We start from the raw sequence: 18,751 nt of genomic DNA on the forward strand, positions 1-18,751 counted from the left end.
AATTCTGAGTCTTCCCTCTGCCCCAGCAGCAGTATGCTAGTCAAGTGTTTCACCTAGAAAGTGTTGATAGAAAATTGAAATTTTGCACAAACCGCATCATTCTAAGAACATTTACCATAAAATGCAGGTGCCTTTGAAAGCAAAATTCAGAGTTGCATATCTCAAGGTAAATCAAAGTAAATTATGACAATTACTTTAAATTTCTATAATTTTAGAGACTGGATTGAATTTATCTCCTAAAACATAACACACTTTTTTCTTTTCCTGATGATCAATGCACTACAGGTCTTTCTAAGACTAATAGGAAAACAAGATCTTTATACTTAAACCCATCTTATTAAGAAGAGGTTCTGAAATCAAGAGGCCGTCACGGCTGCATCCCATGTAGTGCAGTCAAAATGAGGCTCCTGCTTGTGCACTGTAAAGCCAGAGGGCAGTGTTGCTGCTTTTCTAAGCAGCCGTTTCTGGGTCTCCTGTATGACGTCATGGCAGAAGGAAAATTAAAAACACGAAAACTATTTCAAAATAGACTTTTAATGTAGTTTTTAGGCCAAAGGAAAAGCTGATCATACATTGTCTCCAGTGGACCATCTGCCAGAATAGGGCCACCTCAACCCAGCTTTGAAGGCCCTGAGTCAGTCTTAACCACCATGATTTCCCTTGATTCATGGATTTGTGTATGCTTCTCACGCATCATAAGGCACATTTCACTCTTGAAGTTCCCACCACCTCCACTATTTCATTTAGCTGCAAAAGCAAGCTTCCCAATGGGAGTTCGTCCCCCTCAGGGGTTCTTAACCTTCAAGGAGTTTGAGAATTTCATTATTCTCTAGAATCCTCTCTCCAGAAGTACCTACACATGTCTACATATAATTCCATGGGGCTCATGGACCCGAAGCCCCCTATGTTTCTGAGGAGCCAGGTGAAAGAAGCCTTGTGCTAGTGATTTGAGCAATGCATTTGGTCTAGGGAAACGCAGAGGGCAGATAAAGATGGGCTGGGTAATCATAACAGGAGGGAACAGTCTTACCATTTCAGTTTTGACTTGGGGGCAGAAATGAATTCCCAGGGCCTCCTGCACTTTGAAGAGTAGAACTACTCAAGGACTAAGCAGCTATCAGCAGTTTAGAAGACTGAGAATAGAGGCTGTATAGGGATGGTGCAGGGCTCCCACTTGGCCCCCCAAGGACTTAATTTAGCTCAACCAGAAGCTTTACATTTTGTTTGCAGTGAGGGGGTATTTCTAGTTTTAGTTTGAGTCTCGTGGAAAGGTAGACAGCTCCTATTCCTTTTCTTGATATAGGGAGCACTTAAGTATTGGGCATGTAGGGTTAAGTCCTTGGAATGCCCCAAATGGTCATTTCCTCTATAAATACAATATTCCCTACCTCTGAATATTTTAACATAAAGAGCTGTCTCACAAATGTTTATTCAACCATTCCTTGCACTAAGAACGCAAGATAAGTGCCTTTCCCAGGCATCCAAGAACTCCTTCCAGCCTTGCTGGGAGGAGGAGGGGGGAATTACTAAAACCCCACTTGTAGGAGTGAAATGAGGCTGTCAGTTGTCCAACCTGACAAATGGCCAAATTAGGTTTACATTTTTGTTAATAGACTTTTGAATGGCTATTGAGAAGCAGAATTAAGTTTTAAGCTGCTGATCATAGTTACTTCCTACTCCCCAAACACCCAACACTGGTTTATTTCTCCAGCATCAAGAAAGAAAATGAAGGCACTAGAAAACCACACACTTAAGTATTGAAGATAATTAAATCTTTATATTTTGCTGGAACTGTATATTGTAGCACACTAAAACCCATTCAAGGGAAAACTGGGCAAACTGAAAATTCTCCCATTAACGTTTGTTTTTGAAAATGGACAAATTAAATACTTCCTTTACCCCTCCCCCCAATGCAATCACATAAATCAATATTACTTTGAATTACCTCTAGAAATCACACAAACTATGTTACATTTACAAATATTTATTATAACTAGAATGAATTTAATGGTTCTCAGATTTGGCCACCTTATAGCTCCATTTAAGGAGATTTTTAACAGAAAACTGCATTATAACCTGGTCAGATTACTTACACATTAAAAAAGAAAACTCCTAAAAAGGAAAACAAGGAAAGCAACCCTTCAGTTTCACATAATTAAAGAACAGGAGAAAGCACACAAACTACATCATAGCTAAATTGACCGAACCAACCAAAGCCAGGGGGGATTTCTTTTCTGATTATGTGTCATAAAAAGGTCCACTGTCTTATATACACATGTATATAATGTTACATTCCATCACTGTAAAAAGTCCCCTTTGCCCCCTCCCCCGGAAAAGTTTCAGTCTAGTCTCCAAAGTTGGACAGCGGCGCTCGCTCCTGCTGCCGGTGCAGTTCGTTCTCCGTCAGCAGCTGGAGGTTCTCCGCGCGCAGCCGGTCCAGCTCCAGCTCAAGCTCCCGCACACGCGCGTCGTCGCCGTCCAGCCGCTGGCTTTCCAGCCGCAGCCGATTATTCTCGTCCTCCATACGCGAGAGGCACTTCTCCAGCTCTAGGTACTCTTTGATGAGCTCCTGCTTGCTCATGTTCTGCAGGCTCTCCGCGTGGTACCGCTCATAGGTCTCCGAGAAGTCCCGCTGCAGAAACTCGCTGCCGTCTCCTCCCATCCCGTCGCTTCCCCCATCCTCCTCGCCCGCTTCTTCCATAAAGTCCTCATCGCTGGTGTCGTCGGATTTGGCAGCGGCCCGTTTGGGATAGAGGCCGGTTTTAAGATCCGGCTCCTCCTGGTCGTGGTCATCCATGAGGAACTGCGTGGTATTATAGGGAGCAACTGGCTGGCCCTTGGCGAACATCTCGGCTCGAATCCTCGAAGCTCGCAGGCTCTGTTTCTCATCGAACTTTTTCTTCTCCTCCCAGGTCAGCGTATAGTACGGTTTCCAAAGCCGCTTCTTCTTGGAGGGGCGTCTCCTATGTTTTTTCTTGCCCACCTGTCTCTGCTGCGGGGGAGCTCCGCCAGCGGACAAGTCGTCCCCATTCTGGCCCTTCTCACCCGCTTCCGGACAGCTGGATTCTGGGCAGACCTGGGTCTTAAGGGGAGACGGCTGGGGTTCCAGGCTCCCTTCCCCCCCCTGCCCTGGAGAGCCACCCGACTGGGGGGACGCTCTCGATTGCCACCTACTGTCTTCCTCCGGCACCCGCTCCTCCGCGCCCGGGGGGCGATCAGGGTTCCGTTCTTCATGGACAGCAACAGCACCTGTACAGTTGCTAGTTTGAGGCTGGTGCTGATACTCTGACAAGAGTGGCTCGGCCATTGCTAATAGAATCTTCTTCTCGAAGTTTGAAGAATGTTGGCTGTAAGTCCTTAAGGAAAAAAGGTTTGCTTTTCTTTGCAAAAATGTCCAACACAGTCCTCTTCGGTCTGTAATTCCTGCAGTGATGCCTTTAGCCAGTCCTTCTGTCAGCAAACTCCAATTGCAATTTGGGGGCGCTCAAGTCAATAAAGGGTTAAGCGCCCAGAGCTCCGCCAGATAGCGGGTCCAAGGGGGTGCAGCAGCAGGAACAGTACGTAATGTGCAGAGGGGGTGGGCTTCAAGCCTTCCCGCAGGCCGCCCCCGCGATCGAGAAGTTGGTGGGCAAGAAGATTAGGTTAAATCCAATGGGTTAAACCCAGTCCCGAAGGGGTTAAAACTACCCGATGACGCTGACTCCGAGGGGCCGGATCCAGAAAGGGTTAAATCCCCTGCCGCAGAGCCCACAAGGGGTTAAAGTCCCAAAGCCACCTCCTCCCACTTCCACGGGTGTCGCTCCAAGCCGAGCTCCCCGTTCCCTAGGCCCGGCCGGAGCCTCAGCCGAGGACAGACAAACTCATCTCCCCTTTGGCTCGATGTTCTGCTCAGCTCAGTTCTCCGCCTCCTCCTCTTTTTCCTCCCTCCCTCCCTCCTCCCCCTTCCGACAGCTCCTCTTCCGCCTCCTCCCCCAACTTCCCCTCCCAACCTGCCTCTCCACCTGCCAACTTCCAACTGCTGCTTCCCAACCCTCTGCGCCCCTTTTATATAGAAGCCGGTCGGCCCCGCCCATGCGCATGCGTGACTGAGTCCCCGTCACAGGAAGCTGGGAGTCGTAGTTCCCATCTTTCAGGCCCGCCGTCCTCGCGCGCCGTACGACGTAGCCAATCCCAGGACGCGTAGGGGGCATTTTCCAGGCCGCCTCCTTCCATCGCTTATCCCTCGCTAGAGAAACGTGAGCGCCCATTGGTCAAAAGGCACACGTCTCGCCGAGGAAAGAAGGCCAATCGCAGAGAAGATGGGGCGGGTTCTGGACCATACCATTCTGCTTCAGGAATACAACAAGATTCGATGGCCTGTGAGGGCCTGCACAGAATATTTTTATGAAAAGGTGTGTCTTAAAGGTTATTATCCTATTCTGTTCTCAGCGGGAAGGTTCTGAAGATCACAGACATTTGTTAACTTAAGCGAGAATGGTTTACCCCTAAAAAGTAGTCCCTAAAGTGTAAACGAGTATTTAATTCTGTAAATAGAGATGTTGGCCCATGGCTATTAATTCTCGATTCTTAAGATTACAAGAATGGCTTCAAGGGGTTGATTAGTGACTGGGATTGACGTTTGCGGAAGGATATTGTGAACACCTTTTTGTAAAAAAAAAAAGCGCATGAAGAGGTAAACAAATGAAGAATAAAAAGTGCCGCCTTAAAGGGACAGTGTGACTGCTTTACGGCAGCAACCTCTGACTAGGCCTCGGAAGATGAGAAAGCAGGTTCGAGTCCCGGGTGACGCCCACTCCCGGACTACCCTGGGACCCTTAGCGGAAAGTGGCGGAGTCCCAGCCCCAGCGTAGTCTTTCACGGCCGCCCCCGCCCAGGGGCCAATGCAAAATGGTGGGCCGTGGCTGATTTCTCTCGCCGGCGCCGGGAAGTGCTGGGTGTGCGCCCTGGGATCCCCCGAGACCCCGGGATGTAAGGCCTCGCTTCCCTTCTCCCTCACCGGGCCTCAGCTTCTATCGAAGAAAATGGCCTCCTGGGGCCCTCTTGGTTTGTTCAGTTGGGAATCGACCATGAAATTTTCCTGAGCCTGGATGGGAGTCCAGGGCAGCGGATGAGCATCTTTGTTGGGGGAGGGGTTCGAAATTAATACAGAGTTGAAATAACCAACCCTGGCTACTCGAGAGAGAAGCCACAGACTGGAAAGAATCATCCACTGAGGCTCGTCCTCGTCAATGGACGCTGGGCAACACCGGCAGGGAGGCAGAGCCAGAGGCTTCCCCGAGGAGGAAACCTTGCCCAGAAATGGGGGCAGAGGGATTCTGGCCCAGAACTGTGGGACAGATTCATGGGGGGCGGGGAGGGGGTAGGGCGGCTCGCTACATGACTCTCCTTGTGAAAATTCTCCAGATTCCAGGCTTCCGCCCAAAGGACAGGGGCTGAGGGCCAGGAGTAGCCGAAACCCTCCACTCAGATCACTTAGGTCTAAAATCTTTCATGCTGCAGTCCATGCGGTCGCAGAGTCGGACACTACTGAGCGACCGAACTGAACTGAAAATCTTCCTGTAATCTCAGTTTTTACCATTTGCCACACACCGTGACTCTTCTGTTTCTTCATCAACAGCCCTGTCCTATTCCAACCGCTTTCCACTGCACAGCGTTCCTTTGCACACAGAACCATTTGCCCCTCCACAGCCCACTGAGTTAGGCAGGGTAGGGATTCTTGTCTCCATTTTAGAGATAAGGAATCTCTAAAGCTCAGAAATTAAGTGACTTGTCCAAGGTCACATGACAAGTGACACTTTTGGCTAAAGCGAAGGTTTCTGTGACTCCGTGCTGTTTTTCTATCACAAACACAAAAGTCTCTTTTTTGTAAGAACTCTGGATTTAGTTCCTTTCCATCAGCAACACTTTCAGCCAACTTCTGGCCGTTCTTTCTCTCTCTCTTTTTTTTTTTTTTTTTTTTTTGCCTCACCTGGAGGCATGTGGGGTCTTAGTTACCCCACTTAAGGAAAGAACCCGGCTCCCTACAATGGAAACAGAGTCTTAACCAGTGGACCGTCAGGTTAATCTCACATTGGATAAGAAGGCACAATGATGAGTAAAATTTCATCCGTGCTACTCAAGAACTGTGTAGACAGGCCATCAAACCTACGGTAAGCCAAAATGGCAGGTGATGAAAATCCTGATAGGACCTTGTGAGCCAAGTTGCTTAGGAGTTGAGAATTGTGGACAGGTTTCATGGAGGAGGTGACTTTGTGGCTGTCTAAAACATGAAGCATTTTCAGGCCAGAGTGGCATGAGCAGGACATTTATGACGAGTAGGCGTCTTGTCCCAAGACAGGACTTGTCTGGGGATTCAGGAGTGGTTTTGTGGGGAAGTGGTCATGGGCATGCCCAGAGGGAGAGGCAAGCGAGAGTGACCCTGAGGCACATCCAGCTGTTTTGAGACGGAGCATCCTAGCCTGTTTTCCCTGAGAACTCAGGTCTTTCTGAAAAACCTGCCCTCTCCTGTGCTGCTTCCTCAGTCATGCAAGAAGCTTCGCAGGAGCAAGAGCAGCTCAACAGTGGGAGTTCCCTGATGAAAAGTTTTTGGAGAGAACGCGACTGGGAGTCAGAGACCTCCAAATTGTTACATTTTCAGACTTCAAAGGACTCCTGGGTACCCTCAGTTGGGATTTGGAAGGTACAACTGAGCCCAGCCTCAGTCTGTTGGGCTCAGCTGTATGGGCTCATTTGTTCTATTAGGGGAGTAGTGGTCTGACTCACAGGTCGTGGAACTCCAGAATTCTATGAAACAAGAGGCCACGCACCTTGATATTAGCTAGGCATTTTGCCATTAATGTCCTGGTCATTAATCCCCAGGACTGCCTTATGGTGAAAAGGTCTTCATCACTATTTCACAAACAAGGCAACTCAGCATCAGAGCAAAGAATCCTGCCCAAGTCATACTGCGAGTATGCCCAAGCGGTGGCGCTGGCTTCCGCTTGCATCCCCAGCACCAGTTTGGCCCCTCTTCCTTGCCCTCCAGTTGTTCATCCCGAACACAGGGATTAATTTAAAATGTAGTAGCCCCAGCAGCCAGCGGCTCCGAGAGGTCTCTGATCAGTTTGGCACTGGACCCACCCCGACGGGAGCCGCGGGAACGACGCTCCCGCCGTCCTTGGCCTTCCAGAAAGTTCCCTAGGAAAGCCCGAGCGCAGAGGTCACAGGGGGAGAGCAGCTGAGGAGGGGGGAAGCGGGCAGTGGGCACTTCCGGGGCCCGGATCTCGGCCCCGACCCTACGCCTGGCGCGCAGAGCAGGGAGTAGCCGCCCTTCCCTTCGGGCGGGAACGGAGCCTGGGCCTGAGCCCGCCGGACTCCTCTCCTCCCGCCGCCCCTAGCTGGCAACTTTCCCCACTGCAATCCCCACCCACGACAGGGCAGGGGGCGGGGCCCTGGCCCCACCCCCGGCCGCTGCTGGGGGCCCCACCCTGGGTGCCCCTAGCAGCCGCTCCACCTCCCCTGCAGACCCGGGGCTGTTCCCTCCACTAGCCCGGGGAGGGGGAAATGCTCCCTCTAGAACGCCGACTGCTGGCGTCTCGGGGTCGTCCACGGCAGCGGGGGAGGGGTCACAGAAGGAACCCGAACCTCGCGCGTCCGGGACTCGCTTTCCGCCTCACTCCGTGGCAGCCCAGACGGCAGAAGATGGTTTTATTTTATTTACTGAAACACTCTTTTGTAAGTGCATCTTTAGTGAGGACGTCCTGAGTATTTCTGCGGGTAGGGCGGCCAGCCAAAAGGAGCTGACTGCCCTCCCCCGGTGCCAGCTCTCTCCGCCTTTCCCCAACTCGGTCGAGCCTCCTGGTCTCCCTCCCACAGCCCGCCAGCCAATCACTCTTCCAGGGCCCGGCCGAAGTCCCAACTTGCCCAAGAGCTGAGCCTCCTCGGGGAGAGGCTGGGTTGGGAGAGGAGTCAGGTGACTCAGAGGGTGGGGAGGGCAGAGGCTGAGACCCGGTAGCTCCGCCCCTGGATCACCCGCCCACCCCGAACTGGGGACTTGCTCCACAAAGGCAGTCTCCCCAGGAAGCCTGAGGTGGTTGAGGGGGAGAGGAGGGACAGTCCCTGTGGAGCTGCAGGAAGAGTAGGGTCGTAGCTGGCCCCCACACGAGGAGAGGGGTATCAAGGTGAACACTATTTGGGGCGGGAAGCCGGGGGTTGGGGGGGGGGGTGGTTAATGCTTCCTAAACCCTAGGAAGGCTCAGGGCACTGCAGAACATAGGGTTCATAGCCTCCTGTTGGCTGCAGACTCCTCCACCGAGAGTCACCTCTTCTGGGTCCGAAACTGTCGGAAGAGCCACTGGACGATGAAGGGCCACAGGAGGAAGAAGATCAACGTGGGGCCGGAAAGCCTGAGGGGCCGAGGCCTGGCACTGGGTGGTGGCATCTGCTGGCAAGAGGAGAGAGTCAGGCGCCAGCCCAGGCCTCAGCTCAGGCTAGGCCCTCCTTAGGGACCTGCCTCCAGAACTCAAGTGGGAGCTGTTACCTCCCTCTCCCCAGTCTGAAGATTGGGGCTCCCGGTTTGTCCCTGAAACATTGAGCCCCAACTCCCTCCCCTATCTTCCTCCCACGGCAATTCAAGGTGCCAAAAAGAGTGGAGGAACTGACTCCAGGTCATCTCCTCTGGGCCACAAAGCCTGATATGGCCTGAAGGCCCCATATTGTAAAGGATGTGCCACATTTCCAATGAAGACCCAGTGTTCAGATTTTAGTTTCTAAATCCCATTATCTGTTGAAAAGAAGCAAGGCTTCTTGGAGAAGTGGCAGATTTCAGGTCTGGAGCAGGGAAGGTGGAATTGAATGTAGGATGTCTTATACCAGGAAGTAAGGAAGCTGTTAAGGATTAATGAGATTATGTTACAAGAACCTAGGACCCAGCTAGAAAGGGAGGGTCTTACCAAAGCTGTGACAGTCTGGGCATCAAAAAGAATGATATGATTGAGTTGATTGAAATACTGAGTCTTTAAAGTCCATAAATTAATAGAAGAGTAAGTTGGAAATTTATCACCATTGAGGTGGCTGTTAAATCAACTCCTTACTTTAAAAATAGATAAGAGAAAGAATTAAGCACTTATTCTGCCCTTCCCATAAGGCACCATATTTCAGGGAAATCCTAGATGGTCAGGGAAACTCGACGGAAAAATGCCAGCTAATAAATGTTAAAGGAATCATAGAAAAGTCCACATTTTTGCAACCATTAACTAAATTATTCATCCAACAAGGATTATCTATCACTTGTCAAAAGCTATGTGTCAAATGGGGCTGATGGGGAGCTGGGACATTCCCTGGCTCCAAGTGATAGAATCAGACTGTCACCCCTTCATCCCTGCTGTGATCCTCACTAGGAATATTCATGGTAGGACATCCAGTTATGTGTCTTGATGTGAAGAAAGAATATCACCTCTGATGTAATCTGGTCATGTAATCTAGCCACAGGGCTGTCATGAGACTCCAGAAGTGGTACAGTCTACAAGACTACTGAACAGTCTCATCACCAAGTCAGTAGCAAGGAAGAGGGACTGGTCTAGACGAACAGAGTCTTAAGGACAGAGGCTCCTGGCCTGGACAGACAGGGAAGCTGGAAAAGACGATTTGAATCTAGACTGTGTCTTTGACTGTTGGCTCAGACAGTAAAGCATCTGCCTACAATGCAGGAGACCTGGGTTTGATCCCTGGGTCGGGAACATCCCCTGGAGAAGGAAATGGCAACCCACTCCAGTATTCTTGCCTGGAAAATCCCATGGATGGAGGAGCCTGGTAGGGTACAGTCCATGGGGTCACAAAGAGTCAGACACGACTGAGCAACTTCACTTTGTGTTTTTGATGATATGAAGGAATTGTGGTGTGCAATAAAATGTTTTTGCTAGGTAGTAGAGTGTTCTTTTCAGAGATGCAAGTCCAGGTATCTCAGCATGGAAATATTCAGCATAAAAAATTAGTAAAAGGTAAATAAAAAATACCACTTTAGCATTCTTGCCTTGAGAACCCCATGAACAGCATGAAAAGGCAAAATGATAGGACACTGAAAGAGGAACTCCCCAGGTCAGTAGGTGCCCAATATGCTACTGGAGATCAGTGGAGAAATAACTCCAGAAAGAATGAAGGGATGGAGCCAAAGCAAAAACAATACCCAGTTGTGGATGTGACTGGTGATAGAAGCAAAGTCCAATGCTATAAACAGCAATATTGCATAAGAACCTGGAATGTCAGGTCCATGAATCAAGGCAAATTGGAAGTGGTCAAACAAGAGATGGCGAGAGTGAACGTCGACATTCTAGGAATCAGAGAACTAAAATGGGACTGGAATGGGTGAATTTAACTCAGATGACCATTATATCTACTACTGCGGGCAGGAATCCCTTAGAAGAAATGGAGTAGCCATCATGGTCAACAAAAGAGTCCGAAATGTGGTACTTGGATGCAATCTCAAAAATGACAGAATGATCTCTGTTCGTTTCCAAGGCAAACCATTCAATATCACAGTAATCCAAGTTTATGCCCCAACCAGTAACGCTGAAGAAGCTGAAGTTGAACGGTTCTATGAAGACCTACAAGACCTTTTAGAACTAACACGCAAAAAAGAAGTCCTTTTCATTATTGGGTACTGGAATGCAAAAGTAGGAAGTCAAGAAACACCTGGAGTAACAGGCAAATTTGGCCTTGGAATATGGAATGAAGCAGGGCAAAGACTAATAGAGTTTTGCCAAGAGAACGCACTGGTCATAGCAAACACCCTCTTCCAACAACACGAGAGATGACTCTACACATGGACATTACCAGATGGTCAACACCGAAATCAGATTGATTATATTCTTTGCAACCAAAGATGGAGAAGCTCTATACAGTCAGCAAAAACAAGACAGGGAGCTGACTGTGGCTCAGATCATGAACTCCTTATTGCCAAATCCAGATTTAAATTGAAAAAAGTAGTGAAAACCACTAGACCATTCAGGTATGACCCAAATCAAATCCCTTATGATTATACAGTGGAAGTGAGAAATAGATTTAAGGGACTAGATCTGATAGAGTGCCTGATGAACTATGGAATGAGGTTCGTGACACTGTACAGGAGACAGGGATCAAGACTATCCCTATGGAAAAGAAATGCAAAAAAGCAAAATGGCTGTCTGGGGAGGCCTTACAAATAGCTGTGAAAAGAAGAGAAGCGAAAAGCAAAGGAGAAAAGGAAAGATATAAGCATCTGAATGCAGAGTTCCAAAGAATAGCAAAAAGAGATAAGAAAGCCTTCCTCAGCGATCAATGCAAAGAAGTAGAGGAAAAGAACAGAATGGGAAAGACTAGAGATCTCTTCAAGAAAAATAGAGATACCAAGGGAATATTTCATGCAAAGATGGGCTCGATAAAGGACAGAAATGGTAGGGACCTAACAGAAGCAGAAGATATTAAGAAGAGGTGGCAAGAATACACAGAAGAACTGTACAAAAAAGATCTTCAACCAAGATAATCACGATGGTGTGATCACTCACCTAGAGCCAGACATCCTGGAATGTGAAGTCAAGTGGGCCTTAGGAAGCATCACTATGGACAAAGCTAGTGGAGGTGATGGAATTCCAGTTGAGCTATTTCAAATCCTGAAAGATGATGCTGTGAAAGGGCTGCACTCAATATGCCAGCAAATTTGGAAAACTCAGCAGTGGCCACAGGACTGGAAAAGGTCAGTTTTCATCCCAATCCCACAGAAAGGCAACGCAAAAGAATGCTCAAACTACTGCACAATTGCACTCATTTCACACGCTAGTAAAGTAATGCTCAAAATTCTCCAAGACAGGCTTCAGCAATACGTGAACCGTGAACTTCCAGATGTTCAAGCTGGTTTTAGAAAAGGCAGAGGAACCAGAGATCAAATTGCCAACATCTGCTGGATTATCAAGACAGCAAGAGAGTTCCAGAAAAACATCTATTTCTGCTTTATTGACTATGCCAAAGCCTTTGACTGTGTGGATCACAATAAACTGGAAAATCCTGAAAGAGATGGGAATACCAGACCACCTGACCTACCTTCTGAGAAACCTATATGCAGGTCAGGAAGCAACAGTTAGAACTGGACATGGAACAACAGACTGGTTCCAAATAGGAAAAGGAGTACATCAAGGCTGTATATTGTCACCCTGCTTATTTAACTTATATGCAGAGTACATCATGAGAAACGCTGGGCTGGAAGAAGCACAAGCTGGAATCAAGACTTCCGGGAGAAATTTCAATAACCTCAGATATGCAGATGACACCACTCTTATGGCAGAAAGTGAAGAGGAACTAAAAAGCCTCTTGATGAAAGTGAAAGTGGAGAGTGAAAAAGTTGGCTTAAAGCTCAACACTCAGAAAACAAAGACTATGGCATCTGGGCCCATCACTTCATGGGAAATAGATGAGGAAACAGTGGAAACAGTGTCACAGTGGAACAGTTTTGGGGGCTCCAAAATCACTGCAGATGGTGACTGCAGCCATGAAATTAAAAGATGCTTGCTCCATGGAAGAAAAGTTATGACCAACCTAGATAGCATACTGAAAAGCAGAGACATTACTTTGCCAACAAATGTCCGTCTAGTCAAGGCTATGGTTTTTCCAGTAGTCATGTATGGATGTGAGAGTTGGACTGTGAAGAAGGCTGAGCGCCGAAGAATTGATGCTTTTGAACTGTGGTGTTGGAGAAGACTCTTGAGAGTCCCTTGGACTGCAAGGAGATCCAACCAGTCCATTCTAAAGGAGATCAGCCCTGGGATTTCTTTGGAAGGAATGATGCTAAAGCTGAAACTCCAGTACTTTGGCCACCTCATGCGAAGAGTTGACTCATTGGAAAAGACTCTGATGCTGGGAGGGATTGAGGGCAGGAGGAGAAGGGGACGACAGAGGATGAGATGGCTGGATGGCATCACGGACTCGATGGACATGAGTCTGAGTGAACTCTGGAGTTGGTGATGGACAGGGAGGCCTGGCGTGCTGCGATTCATGGGGTCACAAAGAGTCGGACATGACTGAGCGACTGAACTGAACTGAACTGAAATAAAAAATATTAGTAAAACCTTGGCGAGGGGTGGGTGACTGTTGAAATGCTAGCCGCTGTGGATCTGAGGAAATTTCTACCCATTCCTCTGTGCCAAGGGGACAAAGGGTCACCTGAGTGATTCCTTCATATCCAGGACTTCAGCAGTCCCCTGCCCCCACAGCTCCAGGCTTCACAAGTACAGAGTCATTCAGAGTTAATGGTGGATGCCAGCTTTGGAGGGAGATACAAGTGGGACCACTCCCAGCTCCATCACTTAATAATAACACTAATAGTAACAATGAGCCCCATTCGGAAGCACCTACATGCATTATCTCACCTAATCCTCACAGCAGCTCTGTGGGGTTCTTCCAGGCTGTGTGAGTTACTTTCAGGCCCTGAGGTAAGTTATTCAACCTCTCAGAGCTTTAGTTTCCTCATTTGTAAAGGGGAATGAAAAGAAAACCTATTTCACTGTTGTGTGTGTGTGTGTGTGTGTGTGTGTGTATAAAATGAGGTAATGTAGGTAATATGTTTGGCACACAGCTGGGGCTCCAGAAATGGCTGCTCTTGTTTATTTTGCAGAAGCAGAGGTGTTAGGGGTAAGCAGATCTGGAAGTCAGGAGGAGGAGTGAGGGGTGCAAGGGCTGAATGTGAGGGGAGGGGAAGACAGGAAGTCTGGGAAGGGAAGAAGTCCTGACAGAGGGGCAATAGGCACCCCCTCCCAGCCCCAGTGCAAAGAGCAGGCAGGTTCTGGCCCCTCCAACTGTTGGAATTCCCTCTGTCCTCGGTTTCCCTTCTGGCACAGGGTGGGGGTAAAAGCAGGAAAAGAGGGCTTCTCCCACTCTCCCTTCCAGGTTGGAAGCACTTTAGACCCCCCGACTTTCTGGCCTGACCCATAAGCCACACCATTCTCTGGAGAAGGCAGAAGTATGGGCAGATAGAGATGGGGGACAAAGAAGTGGCTAGCTGAGGAGTCCAGCACAGAGACCCTCAAAATTCTGCCCCAATCTTGCCCTGGACCTTCGGAGGGGGCTCACCTGCTTGGGGGACATAGGCATGCTCTCCAGGCTCTGCAGCCTCCCCTGGACGTCCCGCATACTCTCCTGCAGCGCGCGGACTGTCCCCACCAGCCACGAGTCCAATTCCTGGGGCCCCAGCAGGGGGCCTTCCAATCTCCCTGCAGAGCACAGACACACAGAGAAGGGGACCCAGGAAGCAACTCAGCTCGGGGCAGGGCCAGGGAGGAGTCAGTAGAATGCCATCCCTTGTGCCCAGTGTGAGTCTTATAAAGTCCATGCATGCAGCTAATGGACTGCCAGGGGTTCGAACCCCAGCACTACTACTTAGCTCTGTGGCTCTGGGCAAGTCAGTAACTTCTCTAAGCCTCGTTTGTCATCTGAAAATCATGTCCTCTCCCTCACAGGGCTGCTTGCTCTGAGGAATAAAGGAGATACTATTTATGAAAGTGCCTCTCATGGGACATGGCACACTGAAAGTTAGGAAGAGATAAGGGAGAACTCAACTCGTCGTCCTTGGAGAGTCCCAAATGGGAGACCCCGAGAGAAAGGATGACTTCCAAGACCACGCAGATGTAGATGAGAGAACTGGTCTAGAGTTCTACCCCAGCTGCCCTGACTCAGTGCCAGCCAAGGGCACAGACTCCTGGTGGCCCTTGGAGAGGAGGCCAGGCAGGGACTTTGTTCCTGCAGACCAGTCTCTGGCTTTTGGCAACCCTTCCTTGGCAGAGGCTGCTCTCTCTAGTGCCCAGCGCTGGACTTTCTCCTCTGCCCTTGAAGGCAGCCAGGGGAAGGCCCCCAGGCACTGGAACCATGGGGCAAAGAGTCGCATAGGGGCTCACCTTTCTCTGCAGGAGGCTCGGGGGTGTTTCTGGTGTCATTTTCTCCTCCCAGGGCGCCCCTTTGCTCTTCCTCAACCTGCAGGGAAGAGTCACAAAGTCCATGGAGGGGAGGGTGGTGGTGGGAGCAGCCAGGGCCCAGTGGGGTGGGGAAAGGGAGGGGATGGGAGTGGGTCTCACCAGCTCAGGCTCCAGCTGCTCCACAGAGTCACAGAAAACCTCGGAGTCCTGGTCCCTGGGTGGCTGGGATTCTGAGGAGGAGGGAAGTAGGGCGAGTGGCAGGAGGGAAGCCATGGAAGGAGGGGAAGGGTGTGCACCTGGGCAGAGGCACCTGTTCAGGGAACCCTCAAGATGCTACCACAAGAGGCGCAGATGGGTCCCTGAGAGGACAGGGATCCCAGAACCTGCCCCTGGGCTTTGGGAGCACAGAGGGTCTCAGTGTCTGTGGGCATGAGGTGTGACAGGCACAGCGCAGCATCTAGCCTGCTCCCCTCCACGCTGCCTGGAGGTCCTCCCACCTCTGGCCTGGCCCTCTGCCCCTCCCACCCAGACACTGACCTGGGCTTAGGGGTGTTGGTTCCTTGGGGAGGCAGGGAGGCTCTGGGGCAGCCTCAGCATCTCCATTCAGTACCTGCTCTTTCCAACCTGCAGAGATACAGCACCCAGAGGTGGGGCTGGGAAGAGATCAGGCCCCTGCTTCCCATCCTCACTTAGCCAGGGACTCTGTCTGAGACCCACCCCATCGGGGCACTAGCCAGGGTCCTTAAAGGAACATCTCTAGAGCCCGCTGCCTCCAGGCTTCCCTCCAATTGAGCAGCCCCCTAAGACAGTTCTGTCAGCCTTTGTGGAGCTCCCAGCCTGGGTGCCTGACCTGTGACCCTTCTCAGGAATGTCTCCGGGGGCCTCGGCATGTCAGGGATCACCTGGTACAGGGGCTCGAAGTAACCAAACATGTCCTCTGCCACCTCGCCCAGGGGCACTGTGTCGATCACCTGTGCGGGAAGGGGTCTAATGGGGAAAGGCTGGCCCCTCCCACCACTGCCCTCCTACCCCCTTGAGCTGTGCCACCTCCGCCCTGCTGCTGCCATCATATCCCTCCACCTTGTACCCAGTCAGGACCCAGAGTCAGGCAGGGGCAGGGGAACAACATGAAGGTGGAATTCCCATAGGTGTATCAATGTGCAGGAAATGGAATGGGGGAAGGGGGGGCGGGTCACCTGGCTGAGAGCTTGGACACAGGGAGGAGCCTGCAGCCTCTCCCTACCTTCTGTGCCACCAGCTTCATCTCAGTAATGTAGGCGGACATGGCCTCCTCCCTGCTCATCTGGCCCAGGCTGTTCCAGGCTTCCCTGGGGGTGGGGGTGGGGGGCGGAGGGCTGTGAAAGGCTGATTGACAGCTGAGGCTTGTGTGCCCAGCTGATGGGAAGCTCACCATTTGTAACGTCCGATAGGGTCCCAGAACCCAGGCTGGGGGATGAGGCAGGGCCCCATGGTAGCCTGCTTGTAGTAGCTGTAGAACCGCAGCATCTCTTCGTAGGAGGGGCGGTAAGAGCCTGGACAGGAGTTGAGAAGTGGAGAGAGACACTTCTCTTCCCAGCTCCAGGAGGATAGAGGCGGGAGGAGAACCACCCTTGGCGGGGTGGTGAAGGGTCTCTCTTGGTGGGGGCAGAGATGGTGAAGGGTCTCACTCAGGAAAGACAGACAGGGGCAGGTGGGAGAGGGGAACCCCAGGACAACATATGTAGGGACTTGTCTGCAAAGCTGCTAGGATCAGAGTCTCCTGGGAGGCAGACCCTGGTCATCTGAACCCCCAAATGCGGGCCCCCGTGCCCTCACCGTTCTTAGGCAGGTTCTGAATGACGCTGACTGCGGCCTGGAACTGTTTCTGACAGTCTGGTTCTGGACTTTCATTTTCGATACCCATCTCCAGCCCTGGGACCCTACTTATGGGCGACTCTGCAAGAACAAGGCTGTGGGTGAACAGTTTCCAGGTTCCTCCACCCGCCTCCCTGGCACACGCCTCTGTAAGCCATTGGTCCACTTTCCAGAGGGGCAAACTAAGCTCTTTAGAGGCCTGAGTGAGATGCCCCGGGAGGTCAGGAGCTGCGACTGAGGAGACTCCTTTTCCTACCCCAAGGCAGCGTGGGTGTGACCAGGGTGACTGAGAGGGCCTCGTTGTGCGGGTCAGGTGGCAAGGATCGCGGTGTCCCTAGATGTACATCTTCGACTCCTAGACAGGCGAACGGGCAAGCCGAGAGGAATCAGGGAGGGGCGAGCAGTCTCCCACCCCAGCCTCCCATACCCCGGCTCAGCCTCTCGGCGCCCAGCACTCACCCTCAGGGCCCACTGCCCGGACACCTAGGTTCCCTCTTGTCACTAGTCGGAGGCTTCCTACCGACCTCCGGGCCGGGATGGGGACGCGAGGCAAGAGGGAAAACTTACGCCAATCAGAGAACCCGTTTCAAATTTCTTTTATACCACAACCACTCAGCGCGGCCCTTTCAAGATTATGCAAATAGTTTAGTGGTGCCTCTCCAGATCAGGCGGGGCGAATCCGCGGGTTGGCTCCCCAATCCTGAACGGCCAGAGGCAGGAGAAAGCGCCCCCTGGTGGACGTCGTGAAATGACGCTGTCTCTTGCGCCCCCTGGTGGAAACCGCGTAGTCAGCTGAACCCAGGCCCCGCAGATTCGAGCCACTCTATTCAGCCCTTCATTTACCAGACCCTAGGGATAAAATGGGAATCTGCTCTTGAGATCAAGGGTTCTGCAGATGGGACATTGGAGCAGAGTTTTGGAAGGCTTGAGTAAGCCAAGAGAAGAACGAGGAAGGTCATTCCTGGAGGAAGGAATTGCAAGATCAAAAGTACAGAGGAGAAGACTAGATATTCAGAAGGAATATCCAGAGAGGATATTCTTGGAGACTCAAGCCAGTACGGACGCAATCTCCAGGTCAGGGCTACCTGAAAATGGGGTAAAGCAGAAGGTGGCAAATCTAAGTCCTGATAAACTGTTTTATCTTTGGGATGCCATGCTCCCGGCCGCCGCCGAGTGGCGGTGTGCATCCGGCTCTCCGCCCCCGACCCAGGGCACTTGCTGCAGAAGAGGCAGATCACATCACACCCCTTGCGCACATACTCTGGTGGTTTCTTATGTAGTAAGTGCACGCATGACACGGTCACCAGAACCCGTATTCGACGCTAACCCACACGTTGATGTCAAGGACATCCACGCGACGAGCGGTGGCTGTCCCAGGACGCTCAAACGCCCGGTGGGGGGTGTCGACCGATCGACCGACCCAAGCGTCCATTCCCAGGTTCTGCCGAGGACTCATCCCCGGGAGAACCAGTCAGCTTCGAGCCTTCTACCCCTCTGGGGGCGGTAACTGGCCGGGCGCGGAGAGGGTTAATCCTATGACGTCATAGCCAGAGCCTCCTTCCTTCCCTACCTTCAGTCAGTTCCCGCACCCCGCCTTAACCCTCCGCTTCGGGCTTCCCTGCCTTCTAGCTCAGCTCCTAGACCCAGGACTAGCCGGCCCGCGGACCCGATCCCCTTTGAGACCTCGGTCAGGATGGGGAGGGGGAAGTGAAAGGGGTCCTGAGTCCGCACTGAGCCCAGGTCCGGGGAAAGGAGAGGGTGTCTTCGCGAGACGGCAGCCCTCGCCCCCTCCAAAGCCTCCCCCAGCACCAAGGGGGCTCCGCATAGGGCCGGGATCCCAGGACCGCTCAGAGAACAAGGAGAAGGACTCAGGAGCAGAGGGCGAACGCGGAGACTCGGGTGCGCGAGCCAGGCCGCCGCCCCACTTGTGCGCCGGTGCCCCGCTCCCCGGCGGGGGTCACCGCCCCCCCTCGCCGCCGCCTCGC

At 51.5% G+C, this 18,751-nt stretch overlaps 2 protein-coding genes across 3 annotated transcripts; both read right to left on the minus strand.

Moving 5' to 3' along the window:
- Positions 1–518: 518 nt before the first annotated feature.
- HEXIM1 (HEXIM P-TEFb complex subunit 1) lies at positions 519–5,275 on the minus strand. The gene has a single exon (XM_040245098.1). It carries the CDS (start codon positions 3,305–3,307, stop codon positions 2,345–2,347), a length of 963 nt encoding a protein of 320 aa, XP_040101032.1. The 5' UTR covers positions 3,308–5,275; the 3' UTR covers positions 519–2,344.
- Positions 5,276–7,669: 2,394 nt separating this feature from the next.
- ACBD4 (acyl-CoA binding domain containing 4) lies at positions 7,670–18,725 on the minus strand. Of its 2 annotated transcripts, XM_040245105.1 has the most exons (11): positions 17,226–18,725; positions 17,024–17,121; positions 16,728–16,847; positions 16,324–16,444; positions 16,156–16,240; positions 15,763–15,883; positions 15,450–15,536; positions 15,072–15,142; positions 14,895–14,970; positions 14,074–14,213; positions 7,670–8,422 (listed from the first exon to the last, which is right to left on the minus strand). In XM_040245105.1, exons 3-11 carry the CDS (start codon positions 16,813–16,815, stop codon positions 8,297–8,299), a joined length of 915 nt encoding a protein of 304 aa, XP_040101039.1. In that variant the 5' UTR covers positions 16,816–16,847; positions 17,024–17,121; positions 17,226–18,725; the 3' UTR covers positions 7,670–8,296. The 2 variants fall into 2 exon arrangements, with proteins under 2 accessions (XP_040101039.1, XP_040101040.1); XM_040245106.1 differs by lacking the exons at positions 17,024–17,121; positions 17,226–18,725 and having other exon boundaries at positions 7,670–8,419; positions 16,728–16,815.
- Positions 18,726–18,751: the final 26 nt, after the last annotated feature.

Source organism: Oryx dammah, unplaced genomic scaffold (genome assembly GCF_014754425.2).
Source record: "Oryx dammah isolate SB20612 unplaced genomic scaffold, SCBI_Odam_1.1 HiC_scaffold_8, whole genome shotgun sequence".
NCBI classification, from domain to species: Eukaryota; Metazoa; Chordata; class Mammalia; order Artiodactyla; family Bovidae; genus Oryx; species Oryx dammah.